At 27.6% G+C, this 13,764-nt stretch overlaps 2 protein-coding genes and 1 long non-coding RNA gene across 5 annotated transcripts in view; 2 read left to right on the top strand and 1 right to left on the bottom strand.

Moving 5' to 3' along the window:
* The window catches only part of LOC101492889 (uncharacterized), a 53,354-nt gene extending 46,417 nt beyond the window's left edge, over positions 1-6,937 (bottom strand). The window contains exons 1-4 of one of the 3 annotated variants that reach the window (XM_004502106.4): positions 6,346-6,937; positions 6,129-6,272; positions 5,836-6,046; positions 4,374-4,651 (exon numbers count right to left, since the gene is read on the bottom strand). In XM_004502106.4, the coding sequence (XP_004502163.1) occupies positions 5,849-6,046; positions 6,129-6,272; positions 6,346-6,792 (789 nt within the window). In that variant the 5' untranslated portion in view covers positions 6,793-6,937 and the 3' untranslated portion in view covers positions 4,374-4,651; positions 5,836-5,848. Of the gene's footprint in view, positions 1-4,373; positions 4,652-5,835; positions 6,047-6,128; positions 6,273-6,345 lie in introns of those variants that run through there. The other 2 variants (XM_073368372.1, XM_073368371.1) reach the window with 2 other exon arrangements.
* LOC101493221 (uncharacterized) lies at positions 2,276-3,323 on the top strand. The gene is made up of 3 exons (XR_012162942.1): positions 2,276-2,495; positions 2,631-2,794; positions 2,874-3,323. It is a non-coding gene; the product is annotated as an uncharacterized lncRNA (long non-coding RNA).
* Positions 6,938-8,112: 1,175 nt separating the features above from the next.
* Positions 8,113-10,915, top strand: LOC101492559 (rho GDP-dissociation inhibitor 1-like). The gene is made up of 5 exons (XM_004502105.4): positions 8,113-8,714; positions 8,816-8,882; positions 9,513-9,731; positions 10,001-10,125; positions 10,641-10,915. The coding sequence occupies exons 1-5, from the start codon at positions 8,517-8,519 to the stop codon at positions 10,710-10,712; spliced, it is 681 nt and encodes a 226-aa protein (XP_004502162.1). The 5' UTR covers positions 8,113-8,516; the 3' UTR covers positions 10,713-10,915.
* Positions 10,916-13,764: the final 2,849 nt, after the last annotated feature.

Here is a 13,764-nt window from a genome sequence, read left to right as displayed (position 1 = left end):
TTAATTTGTTGTTCTTTTTTATATTTTTGCTTTCTTTTATTATGATCAGTTGTAGTAGTCTAAGTAGATTTTTCTAAAGTTATAGATAATATACTATTCTATTGTATTTTAGTGTATTATTTCATATATTTTTCTTATAATATTTTTTCTTCTAAAATAGGATCATACATTGTTTATTTATAAAATTATATATTTTCACGATATGTTCATACTTGTTAAATACTTGTTAAATATTTTGAACACATTCTTATAAAATATTTAAACTAACCCTACATGGACTTAGCTACATAAAATTATATTATTTTGTCTTAAAATAATATTAATAAATAATAAATAACATATTAAAATCAAACTGAAATACATATAAAATAAAATAAAATGAATTAACAGTAAGTATAATCTCATGTAAGTATTTAATTATTATGTGTAGTTTGGTAACTAATCGTTGAAAAGCAATTTTGATTAAAAAAATATCCAAACAAATAAATGTGTTAAGAGTCCCTTTTACCTTGATGTTTCCAAACATAGATCAAGTTGCATTCAACTCATTTCTATTAAAATTAATTATAACAGCAAGCAAAACCAATTAGATACTAAGTTGCTTCTTAGAGATAGATTAAAGTACTTGAGTGTAGAAAAAATAAGTTTAAGGGGCAATAGAAGACAAACATGCAATTAATAGCAAACAAATTTATCAACTGTTTTTTATTAATAATTTAACACAATATATCATAATTTTGATCTTTATTAATAATTTACACTACATTAACATTTTTTTTATTGTTATCATTGGTGGTATCTTATAAGTGTTGTAGCTATCTTTTATGTATCGAAAAAATTTACTGCTTTTTGCCAAAAACTAATTTTGTTTGAATATCAATAAATCATTTAAATGACCTTATATTAAACTTGTCAGTGAAAAATAAAATAAGAATGGTATGAGTAAACAACAAAATATTTAACACCGTTAGAAGATTCATATAAAAAAATCGATTTATTTTGTATGCATTAGAAGACTCTATTAGCGGATAAAGATATAGATTATGAAATAATGATAAAAAAAAATATAATAAATAAAACACACTTTTAGAATATTCTTAAGAGAACTAATTTGTATGCATTTCATTTTTTTTACACATAATTGCATGTGTCTGATTACATTTTAAAATATAAATTTTTAGAGATATATTTTAGAAAATAATATAACAAGGATAAAATAAGTCGTCATTTGCAAAAACAATTTGTAACTAAACAAACAAAAATGATATTTTGATATATAATTTTGAAAATAGAGTAGTTTAATAAATAAAAATTCAAAATTGGATAGAAAAAAAAAAACCATCTTGCATCCTTTAATTTATTGATATAAGAATATATATATATATGTCTATAAATAAATTAAATTATTTTCTACATGAGAATTGATCATTTGATAACATATCATTTGAAATGTTGAAATAGAGACTGAGTCCTATTAGAAGTCAAGAAACTGGGAGTAAGTTGTTTAATTCATCGTTGTTCATTAATTGAGGATGGTTATTGTAACTTGTTTTTATTTTTTATTTATTTAAAAAATACTAATTTTTTATTTTCATTAATTAAGATTAAAAATATTAAATTAAGATTTTTATTTGAAAATTTCGACATTAACATTGACCCAATTTCTTTTTTCATTGTATAGAGAATTTATTCCTTGAACTTTTGGAGCGTTTATCTTATCGCTAAAGTTAAGAAGAAAAAAAAATTGATGTCTTATTCTTTCTAGAAAATTTTAAATAATGTTTATGCATGAGCGTAAATTTATAATTTTCTCTCCTACTTTTAGAGCAACCATTTTTCTAATTTTTTTTAATTTCCTCCTTTAATGTTCTAAGTTAGTTTTATCTTGGTATTTTATTATTGTTTCAAAGTATATCTTAGTGATATATATGATTGAGAATTGATATAATTTTTTTTATAAAATTATTTTTGCATGGTTCAAGAGAAAGCTTTAGTAGCACTGACTTTAATTAATAGCACTCATCAACTACTAAACATTATTAGAATCTAACGGTAGAAATTAAAAAAATGAATTTGTGATATTTTATTTAACTTAAAATAAAATTGATAAAGTTATCCTTTATTTAAAACTGTTTTAAATAAGTGTATTTCAAATGTGTGTAGGTGATTAATATACACTTACTATTACTATTGTTAGATTTATATATATTAACAACTCCATATATATATATATATATATACATTTAAACCCTGCAGATTGTTGTTTTGCTTTTGCGATATGCGGTGTGGTAGAGGCATTATACCACATGGAAAATGGACGTCGGATTATATTGTCTCCGCAAGATATCTATAATCATTTGATAAAAACTGCCGAAGAAGATGATGAAGGTCGTAGTGTGTCTGATACAATTGTCTGGCTGAGGGAGAATGGTTTTTTATTAGAACAAGATTGTCCATATGTGGGAACATTTATGCCATCGATTCATACGCGGAAGGTAATTTTTTTTTTCTTTCTCATTATTTATCTTTATTATTGTCCACTTTATATTGATTTTGTTTTTCTCATATGGTAAATCTTTTTTATTATACAGCTTATTTTGATTTTGTTTTTTCTGCACCTATATATTTAGATATTTTTAAAGATCACCACTTACCAACGCATAAATCTTCTGGAAGAAATATCGGTCAAAAAAGAAAAAAACAAACTCTTACACAAGCGATTAGAATCGGCGGTTAGAAATACACCTGTTGTGGCGCAAATGGTTTGGTTACCAGAGATGAAAAAATTGAAGGGGTAAGTCAGTTTTTGAATGAATTTAGTTATTAGTATATCAATTTAAAAATTAGTTAATTTAATTTCACTGTAATTATAGGATGGTATATACTCTGGTCCTATGAATGCAACAGATTTTGATCTTAAGAAAGAAGAAAGACATGGAGTGATTATTGTGGGATACGGACAGCAAATAGAAAATAACAAATCGAAGAAGAATTGGTTGGTGAGGAATTCTCATGGAGAGGAATGGGGTGATAAAGGTTACTTCAAGTTTGACCAAGCACCTTGTCATGCAAGACTGTTAATTGAGTGCCATGGAAGACTGTTAATTGAGTGCGCTTGGATCATCTCTGGCATGGCATAGAGAAACAAGACGGTGTCTAGATTAGAAAATTTAACTTCTCTCTTTTAAGTATCTATTCTTCTTTTTCTCTTTTAAGCTATGCATCTATTCCTGTAGTAATTGGAACTGAAACTTTGTGGCTAATGCTATGTTAATTTGAACTGAAACTTTTGTTAAAAAAAAAAAAAATAGGTGGGGACTGTCTTCCATTGCAGGTCTCATTCCTATGAATTTTATTTTATTTTCTTTAATAAAACAATCTGCTGCTGCTATTGTTTCAAAATCAAAAAAATAAAACAATCTAAATTCATATCGACTGCAAAATATATATGGATGACGCAGTATGCCATTAAAACAAAATGTTATCGTTTGAAATAATGACATTGACTTTATTATTTATTTTGATTTTTTTAAGTGAGGGTCTATAAGAAAAACTAAGAAATTGTAAGATAAACTAAAATATAAAAAATTATTTTGTAAATTAATACATAGAACTTAATTGATTGTCACAAAAATTCTTTTTTTACTTAATTATATAAAATGTAAATTAAATTAGTGAAAAAAAATCAGACAATGGTTATTTATGAAAATTAAATTTAACAATGATTTAGAAATTCAAATCACTTACATTCTCTTTAATAATATTTTTAATTAAATAAATACATTTAAGCTATCCGAACTTAGTCTATATAAACTATCTAGTAATTTTCATTCGAACAATAAGACTTAAACAAATATGCAAAATCATTTTGAAAAATTATCATGTTACATAATAATTACATAGATCAAATGACAATTATTACATAGATCAAATGACAATTAGAGAGATGTCTAATGTAAGACCGTATGATAACACAGTATGTGTTTAACTTTGATTTTCTACTATTATTATTTACTATTAATTTTAGATGATTAATCTTGTGCTCAGTGTAATTTTTTTGATAAACTAAAAATATAAGAAAATTTTGACAAACTGTGATGAAACTAAGAAATTTTAGGATATAGTAAAATATAAAAAAATATTTTTAAAATTAATATATAGAACTTAATTGGTTGTCACAAAAATTCATTTTTTACTTAGTTATATAAAATGTAAATTAAATTAGTGCAAAAAAAAAATTGATAATAGTCATTTTTGAAAATTGAATTTAACGATGCTTTAAATATTCAAATTGACCTTCTACTCCTAACTAAACTAAAAATTATTTTCTTTTTCATTTAAATAACTAAATTATTTTCTATTTTTTTACTAATCTTTGGCAAATAACTTTATTTCGTAATTTGGTACAAAAAATTAAAAAAGTATCCTTGCTGACTTACTAAAATTTATTATTTTCATAAAATTGATAATGCTTCCCTCTTGGAAATAAACTTACAAACGAAAATTAAATTAGAAACGTGATGAACCACTGCTACATCAACACATTAAAATACACCCGGAAGTCTGTCCACGCTTTCACCTCGACATATCTGTCTAACACAACCAAAACTAGTTTCACAACAGGTGGATGCAATGCAATGGACATGATTTCCTGCAAAAGAAATAAAGAATCAGTAAGGTAAGCTATGGGAATAATCTCGCATTTGATTACTAGCATTTGTTACATTGCATAACTTGTATTGTGAGTTGTGACTCGTTGAAGGTAGAGCCAGTAACCTGTGTTATGTATGTAGTTAGCCATGTACCTAGGTATTATAACATTCATGCACTTACGCAGTAGTAATATCATTAATTTTCTTGTAAATTCAAATTTTATTTATCATAAAGAGTATATATATAGAGAAAATGATGAATGTAAATAGCTCGAGCATTTCTCATTTTCCTCAATCAAAATCTCCTAAATTGTTGGTTTGATCCCACTCCAACTTTTCCTATTGCGCACTATTGTCACAATAAGTCTCGGTTGTCTCTGACATGGCAGCAGTTTGCACTCGTTTAGCTTTTTCCAAACAAAGGATTTGAGGAGTTACAAATATCTTCTTGGAAGTGAAGTTGGTCATTTAAAGAATAGGATTATCATTTCAAAAGGGATGTATGCATTACACATAGTTAAAGAAACGGGTATGTGGCTGTAGATCAATTGATAGCCCCATGGATCTAAACCAAAAATTACTAACAAGTCGAGAGAAGGGAGCCTTATTCTGATCATGGGAGATATCAAAGATTGGTTGGAAAACTCATCTAACTCACTATTACACTATTACAAGGCTATATGTTTCTTTTGCATGTAGTCTCTTTATGATAGTAAGTTGATAAAAATCAGCTTTCCCAAATGCCACTGTTGTCTCTATTTGCATTTCCTAATTCAAATCTCACCCTTGACATGCTCTTGAGGAACAAGCACATTTGGCTCCCCTGTTTGTGACAAACTGTGACTCATCTTGATGGTCATAGATGGTGATTTCAAAATAGATATGACACTAGAAGAAATGGTGTGAAGAACGTAGGATGGAGAGTTCTTGTCGGAGCTTTGTGTTTCACTAAATGATTAAAGATGTGTGGGTCAGAATGGTTAGGGAATTTTCAACATTGTAATCAAATACTAGTTCAAAAGATCTATAAATTGTTACCAATTTTAAGTCTCTAAATTCGAACAGTCGATATTTACAAAAAACCAAAGAAATGTGGACCACCAAAGCAGGCAGTCACAGCACACAATCTAAATTGAATATACTAAAATTTTTAGAATACTTAATAATAATGAAACACAATTACCATGGTGTGGGTGTTAGGTTTTAATGGAACACGACTTGACCACAGACTTTCCACCCAGCTTATTCCAAACGTGCGCCTGGAAAGTTGTCGCAGGGTTGTCGGAAGTATGAGGATGGGCAGCATCTTTTGCTTTAAAGGTAATGTAATAAGTAGCAAGAGGAATTCGACGATAGCATGCCTTAACAAGTTCATCAAACACATAATTTGAACCCTAAATAAGAGAGAAAGATTAATTAAGTGGATGAATGAATAAACTATTATATATATTGGTAGTTAAGTAAGTAATTTAGAACCTTATTCTTAGCATTAAACTTTTTCAGAGCAAGCTTGGAGAGGTAAGTAAGAAGAGGGCGACGTCGTTCTGTTATTGTCATGGGATGGATATAGCTACTGCAACATGCAAGTGCTAAGGGTGGAATAGGAATAGCATCGAAGGGCTGTGCAGGATGAGAGTAAGATATTAATAATCATATAAAACACAAAATAAGATAGAAAGAGAAAGATACGTACAGACATGCCACGAGAGAGCTTACGATACTCAGCCCTGGCTTTTATTATGTCCTCCTCACTTTTAAGAAAAGCTTTATTCTTATACACAAATTGCGGACATCCAAAAGAAAAAAGAGAAGGGTCATCGTCGTAACGGCTAGCCAAATCATTCACCGTCAGTTTTTCAATTGGTATTAACTCCCAATCCGCTCTCGGGTCCAATTCCGGTTCCGATTCCGATTCCGATTCCGATTCCTGTTCCGGTTCCAATTTCATATCCGATTGTGGTTCCGGTTCCGGTTCCGATTCCGGTTCCGGTTCCGATGCCGTATCCGTATCCGATCCCGATGCAATATATGGTTCCAGTGGCAGTTCCGATAGCTTATCCGGTACCGATTTCAGCCGCTTGTCATCGGAGATTTCAGGGGGTGGTTGGGTGACGGGGAGCAAGAGTGGATCCATGGACATTGGGCAAGAAGGATCGAAGGAATCGCAATTATTCAAATTCACATAAACCTAACTAAAGAGACTAGTCCTCTTTAATAAGCAAAAAGAAGTATGGGCGTGGTCTTGTTTTTTAACCGCCCAATAACAAATCCTATTGTAGATTTTCTCTTTCTATAACTATCATTGTTTATCTATTTATCACATTTTCCTTTGTTCTTCAATAAGGGTGATTTATGTGTAAAAGTTACATTTTTATCTTATTTAATTATAATATTTAGGTCTTTAATCTTTTTTGTTTTATATAAGTCTTTTATCTTTAAAAGACTTACAATTTAATTTTTTTATTTTTATCAAAAAATGTTGAAATCACATACAATATATAATTGTTGGAATAATTTATTTAATGGTCATTTTTTATTTACTTGATGATCATTCTTTATTTGATAGATTTGATGTTGTTGGAGATGAAAATATGAGCTTATTTGAATATTTGAGTTATGCATTTGATGAAATTTGCATTATATTTAAAATGATAATTATTTTTATGGGTTTTGTTTAAAAAATTTGACAATTTTTTTAAATTTTTGTAAAAAAAAAGCAGAGATAACATCCTTGACATTTAAAAACATAAAAGATCAAATCGTCACTTAAAATTAAAATAAAGGATCAAATCGAGAGAAAAAAAAAAGATAATTAACTAAAACAGTAATTAAAATTAAATCAAGATACTGTTTATGCTATTTAGCCTATTTTATATTTTGATGATAACTTTATGTGGCCAATCCTACATTTTCACATTATCTTGGTCCTGACACATATCATTAATAATTCTATTCTATTTTTTAAAAGAAATTTAATAATAATTATAGTACCTCTTAGCCCTATTCTCAAAAGAAAAAAAAAGTTTGGTCTATCCATATGAGTGAGTTTAAATCGAGGTATAATATTGAATTTAACAATATTAATATTTGTCCGTTAAACTATCATTTAAAATAAATTCGATTTTATTTCTATGATTTGTATAAATGAATTAAACTTAAAAATATTAATATTTATCTGTTAAACTATAATTTAAAACAAACTTTATTCTATCTCTATATGATATGTATAAATGAAGCTTCACAAATTATGATTGCTAAATAAATTTAATTTGACAAAAGGAATATATGTCCTGCCCACGATAAATATAAAGTCTCTCTTATGTCAAGGTTAACAAACATTTCGGATCACCAAGAGAACTTTTCTCCAAATGACCAACCTTTTTTTGCTCTCCTCCTCCCATTTTGAACTATCATCTCAAAAAGGGGAATAAAATAAATAGCTAGTAAGATACAAACAATCACTTTTTCATTTTTTTTTATTATGTAACATTTTTCTTTATTTATTCTTGTTTGATTTTCCAAAACACAAACTCTATTTGCTCTATGCACTGTTTTTTCATTTCTTGGTTTCACTAGTCCCTTCCCTTCAATTTTTTCTTTCTTTTCAATCTGTCTTAACTTTTATCATTCTTAGACATTAATTTTGTCTTTAAAATTTGTTTTGAGGAGGTCTCATTCTTTTAATACAATTTTTTTGTCACAATTGCTATTTCTTTTATCATTGTTGATGAGTTAACGACCACCTTGAAGTGTCGACATAGTTGGAATGTCTCGATCATCATGTATGTGATGCTTTTGTATTCTATTTTTTTTCTTTGAAAAAAAAACCACCTTGGCTATTGGAGCTGTTCAAGTCCCAAGAAGATGGGGTTTGATCATGATAACAAAGAAACAGGACAAACAAGTGAAGCAAGTGGAGAACAAGAAGAGCATCATGAACCTCTTAGCAGGCATGCAAGTGAATCTTCTGTGTATGCAACTGAGGAGGAAGAAGATGAATATGGAACCAAAATACAGCTAGGTCCTCTATGCACTCTTAAAGAACACCTTGAAAAAGATAAGGTTTTGTTTCTTGTGGAACTTTTATATTTTTCATGTTAATATAATGTTTATCCGGCTTTATTCTTTGTTTTTGGTTTTGGGTGTGCAATGGAAATTTATAGGATGATGAGAGTCTAAGGAAATGGAAGGAGCAGCTTCTTGGGAGTGTGGATGTCAACAACATTGGAGGTATATAAATCATGGTTATCTCTTTTCATATGTCCCATCATTTTAAGTGTTACAAATATTATTTTAAGTATACTTATTAATTTGCTTGATTCTCAGTTCAATATGTTTAAACTTGATAATAATAAATACAACAATATTTTAAAATGATAATTTTGTAAAGATATTTCGGTCTTTTTTATTTATACATTTTTTCTTGATAGGTATAAAATGAATAAAAATTCTCTCAATTTTTTAAAAGAAATGAACATCTCCTTTTTGAAGTATAAATGTCTAAATAATATCACATACTTTAGAAATGTGTGCTTTTATATCATTTATATACTCAAAAACTACAACAATTGACACCTCAATTTCTTAAAAAAAAAACAGAGAATTTTATCTATTTAAAGACTCAAATTAATCACTTACTAAAAAACAGAACTAATATTATTTTTTTAATTATATCTTCTAATCAATATTATGTATATTATTATCAAGTCAATGTGTTGTATTTTACATATAATATAAATTTGGTAAAATTATTGTTCTAATTTTTTATTTGTGATGTTTTCTTATTGTGTGTGAAATAAACAAGTATGTCACATGAATATGTTCCTTTTGAGAATTTACTTGATTCCAATGTGTTTGTAGAAATTCTTGAACCTGAAGTGAATTTTACAAGCCTTTCAATCATCTCTGCTGGTAGAGATGACATTGTTCTTCCCATTCCTGAGGATGGAAAACCAAAGGGATTGTGGTTTACTCTTAAAGAAGGTTGTCATTACCGTCTGAAATTCAGCTTTGTAGTGAGCAATAACATTGTTTCCGGATTAAAATACACCAATACTGTCTGGAAAACTGCTGTTAAGGGTATGTTCAATTCAATTCATCCAGTCTAATATTTTCAAAATTTCCAATTTTTGTTTTTCTTTTACTAGAATTTTCAATTTGTTATCATCTAATTCAATTAACAAATGTCAATATTGTTAAGACATATTATATCCCGAGTTTGAACCTAAAATTCCGCAATAATGTGCGAGATTATTTATCATTTCTTAAAAAATAAAAATTAAAGAATTTTCAATTTGTTAACTCTTAGGTATTTTAATTAATTTTATTCAAACAAAATGTTATTTCAGTGGACAGCTCAAAAGAGATGCTTGGAACATTCAGCCCTCAGCCAGAACCTTACACACATGAGATGCCAGAAGAAGTCACCCCCTCTGGGATGTTTGCCAGGGGACAATATTCTGCAAAATCAAAGGTAATTTATTTCTTTTGATCCAAAAAGGTATAGTATTTTTTTTATTTTAAAATACCAATGAAATAGTTTTTTTTTATCATACACTAATTTAATAATAAAACTCATTTTATCGTAAAAATTAGCATTAAAACATATGTATATCTTAAAAGACTAGGAAGTATTACTAACATTCAATTTTAATGAAACTTTCAAAATCAAAATTAACGAGTAATACTTTACTATGACAATGCCGCTATCTTGATTTAACACAATATTTCGTAGAAAATAATGTTATTAACACACTATTTAATATATAATTTTTATCGATTAAAATACATATAAGTTTCATTAAATTTATATAAATTTCAGATATATTGATAAAATCTATGTAAATTTTAACTAATAAAAAAGTATTAAAAAATATGCGTTAAATATATGTATTTTGTTACAGAATAACATTGTAGAGGTCACTCTAATTTCTTTTAATGATGTAAGATAATGATACAACCACATAATGTTGTATTTTACTTGTGCAGTTTCTTGATGATGATAATAAATGTTACTTGGAGATCAACTATACTTTTGACATTAGAAAGGACTGGGCTTGATCATGCATGGATTGGAGAGATTCCCAATCTGCAACAGTAATTCTCCCATATTTAGTCACCATTTTTTTAATTTTATTTATTTTATTCAAAAAATTCAGAATATGTATCAAATTTCAGCTTGTATTGAATTCCTTTCCTTTTAATAATTGACTCAAAGAACAAAACGAGAAAAAAAGATTATTAGATAAACTCCTTGATTAAAATGTTTTTCTTGTTTGTCTATATATGACTCTCTTAGTTCCTCATCTTTACCAATCTAAAGTTGGAGATAATAATCTTTATGCGATCCTCACATCCTTTTACCAAAAATTCGAAAATGCATTTGATCCACAAATCTCGTGTTTCAATGCATGGTCACCACAAAAATCATAAAACTATAAAACAAAACTTCAGTTTACTGTAAAAATAAATAGACGCTTGTGGTAATTTGTAAAAAAAGCGATATGTAGATCTTTTTCTTTTGAAAAAGATAGCATATAGATTTTTAAGAACATAGTAAATTTCTCATTTATTCGAACGTGCCACGTGTTTTTGAAATAAGTTTATTTGTAAAGTTTAACTGTCACTTTTAATCAAACATGATAAGCAAACTCAATCAATCATTCATAAATGCAAAAAGAGTCTGAGTATGCAAGCAAAGAAGTTAACAACATCAAATCTCAACTTAGTTAACTACACTTCAAAGTTAGAACTAATAGTATGTGTTTTGAAACCCTTTCAATATTCTTAATCTATTTCCTTATGTTCTTGAGATGCAAAGAACAGCATTAATATGTAGCCTAAAAAGAGAACATTGGGCAAAAGTAGAGAGAATAAGAGAAATCATAGAATAAGCACATCTACCATGGTATGCATGACTTGACCATAACACTCAATGATAAAACAAAATTATAAGTTAAGTGATCAATTTATTACATGACTCGACCAATCTATAAGTTTTCTACAATGTACTTTCCACTTAAACATGTCACCCCCTAATCCATATGAAAATACAATTTTGCCTTTTTAATTTGACAAAATTTTATAATATTCGAAATTGCAATTTTCAGAATTTTTAAAACTTTCGAACTATTTGAAACTTCCGAAATAAAAAATTCCAAAAATTTTGAAACTTTTCTGGAGTTTCAAATTTTCGAAATAAAGATTCCATTTCGAAAATTTGGAAAGTTTTCGAAAGTTTTCAAATCTGGAAAGCTTCCAAATATGAAAAGTTTCGAAATTTTTCTATTTTGAAAGTTTTGAAAATTTTAGAAATTGTCATTTCAAATTTTTTGAAAATTCTGGAAATTTATCAAGTTAAATAGACAAAATTGTATTTTCATATGGATTGGTGGGTTGACAAGTTTTAGTGGGGGGTGCTTGGTAGAAAACTCCCAACCTATATAACCATAGAGTTGGACATATGGGTCTAGGCTTGGAAGTGATTGGTCTACCTTGCAATTTACACAAGTGAGATGATAATCCCAAAATTGAGAGTTTTGTACCGTGCACCCTCCACCTGTACCTCTCACCCCCTTATCGTAATAGAAAATATCATATTACCCTTTTTTACTATGTATAAACCATCAAAAAATAATTACCACCTTATTTCTTACCCCCATTTTCGAAAATTACAAAATCTTCCTAAACATTCGAAAATTTCAAATATTCAAAATATAAAAAAGTGAGTTTTGTTGATATTTTCGAAAGTTTGGTTAAATATGAAACTTTTGAAACTTAAATTTATAGAAATTTTAACAAATTTTGAAACTTTTGATAAATGTCAAAATTTCGAAATGCAATTTTCTAGGATGTTATGAAACTTTCGAAACTTTGGATAAATTTGAAAGTTTCGAAGTGTGTTTTTCTAGAAATTATCAAAACTTTCGAAAATTTTGATGAATTTGAAACTTTTGAAACGTAATGCTCGAAAGTTTCAAATTTTCGAAACATATAACTTTCGAAACTTTCAAATTTTCGAAATAATTCAATTTCAAACTTTCGAAAGTTTCAATTTATTTTAAAAAAAATAATTGTTGTTTGTTATAAATAAAATTTTATTTTGAAAAATAAATTTATAATATTATTATTAATTAAATTTATTACTATTTTTGAAATTAGGTATAAAATTTATCACTATTAATTTATTACTATAAATTTATAATTCAAATTTTTGAAATCTATTACTATTTTTGAAATTAAATTTATAAAATTATTATTAATTAAATTTATTTTATCATCAACATCATCAATGTAGCATCCTATTTTTAAACTCTAAACCCTAAAAAAAATAAAAATAAAAAAATAAAAAATAAAAATGTATTTCGGAACTTTCGTATTGTTCTCAAACTTCCGAAGTTTGTTTCGGAAGTTTCATTGAAGACCAAACTTCCGAAACACTTTCGGAACTTTCCATGAATTCAAAAGTTTCGAAAAAAATTCATATTGCCGAATTTTACATTTCAAAACTTTCAAATTGTTAGAAAGTTTCGAATGTAGCATTTCAAAAGTTTCATGTTCATGGAAACTTTCGAAGATTTGGAAAATTAATGTTTCAAAAATTTTAAAATTTCGAAGTTTATCTTACTTTTGGGTTTCGAAGGTATCAAAGGTTCGAATGTTGGCTAATATGTGACTGGAACAATTCAAACTTTCGAAGAAAAGGGTGAAAAAAAAAAAGAAATTTTTTTGAGGGTTTTTATTGATAATATTATGGGCAATATGGTATGTTCCATGAGAATGAGGGGGGATGAGGGATACAGATGGGGGATGAGGGATACAGATGGAGGATGCATGCTACAAAACTCTAAAATTGGACATATATGTTCCGGGCCCAGAAGTCATTGGTCTACCTTGCAAACGGTGTTTTATAAAAAAGTAACTTCTAATACAATATTTAACATCATGTGAATAAAAATAAAGACAAATGACAATCACCTTTACACAAATTACGAACCATAAAATATGAGCCTCATTTAGTTGCAGATTGTTTTTAGTCCAAAACCATTTAGCTTGCAATTTAAACGAAATTTATCTGCGAATTTTTACCGATCATATACTCTATATTTTGATT

The sequence above is a fragment of the Cicer arietinum genome, chromosome 5 (genome assembly GCF_000331145.2).
Source record: "Cicer arietinum cultivar CDC Frontier isolate Library 1 chromosome 5, Cicar.CDCFrontier_v2.0, whole genome shotgun sequence".
Lineage (NCBI taxonomy): Eukaryota > Viridiplantae > Streptophyta > Magnoliopsida > Fabales > Fabaceae > Cicer > Cicer arietinum.
This window is presented reverse-complemented; position numbering and strand designations above follow the sequence as displayed.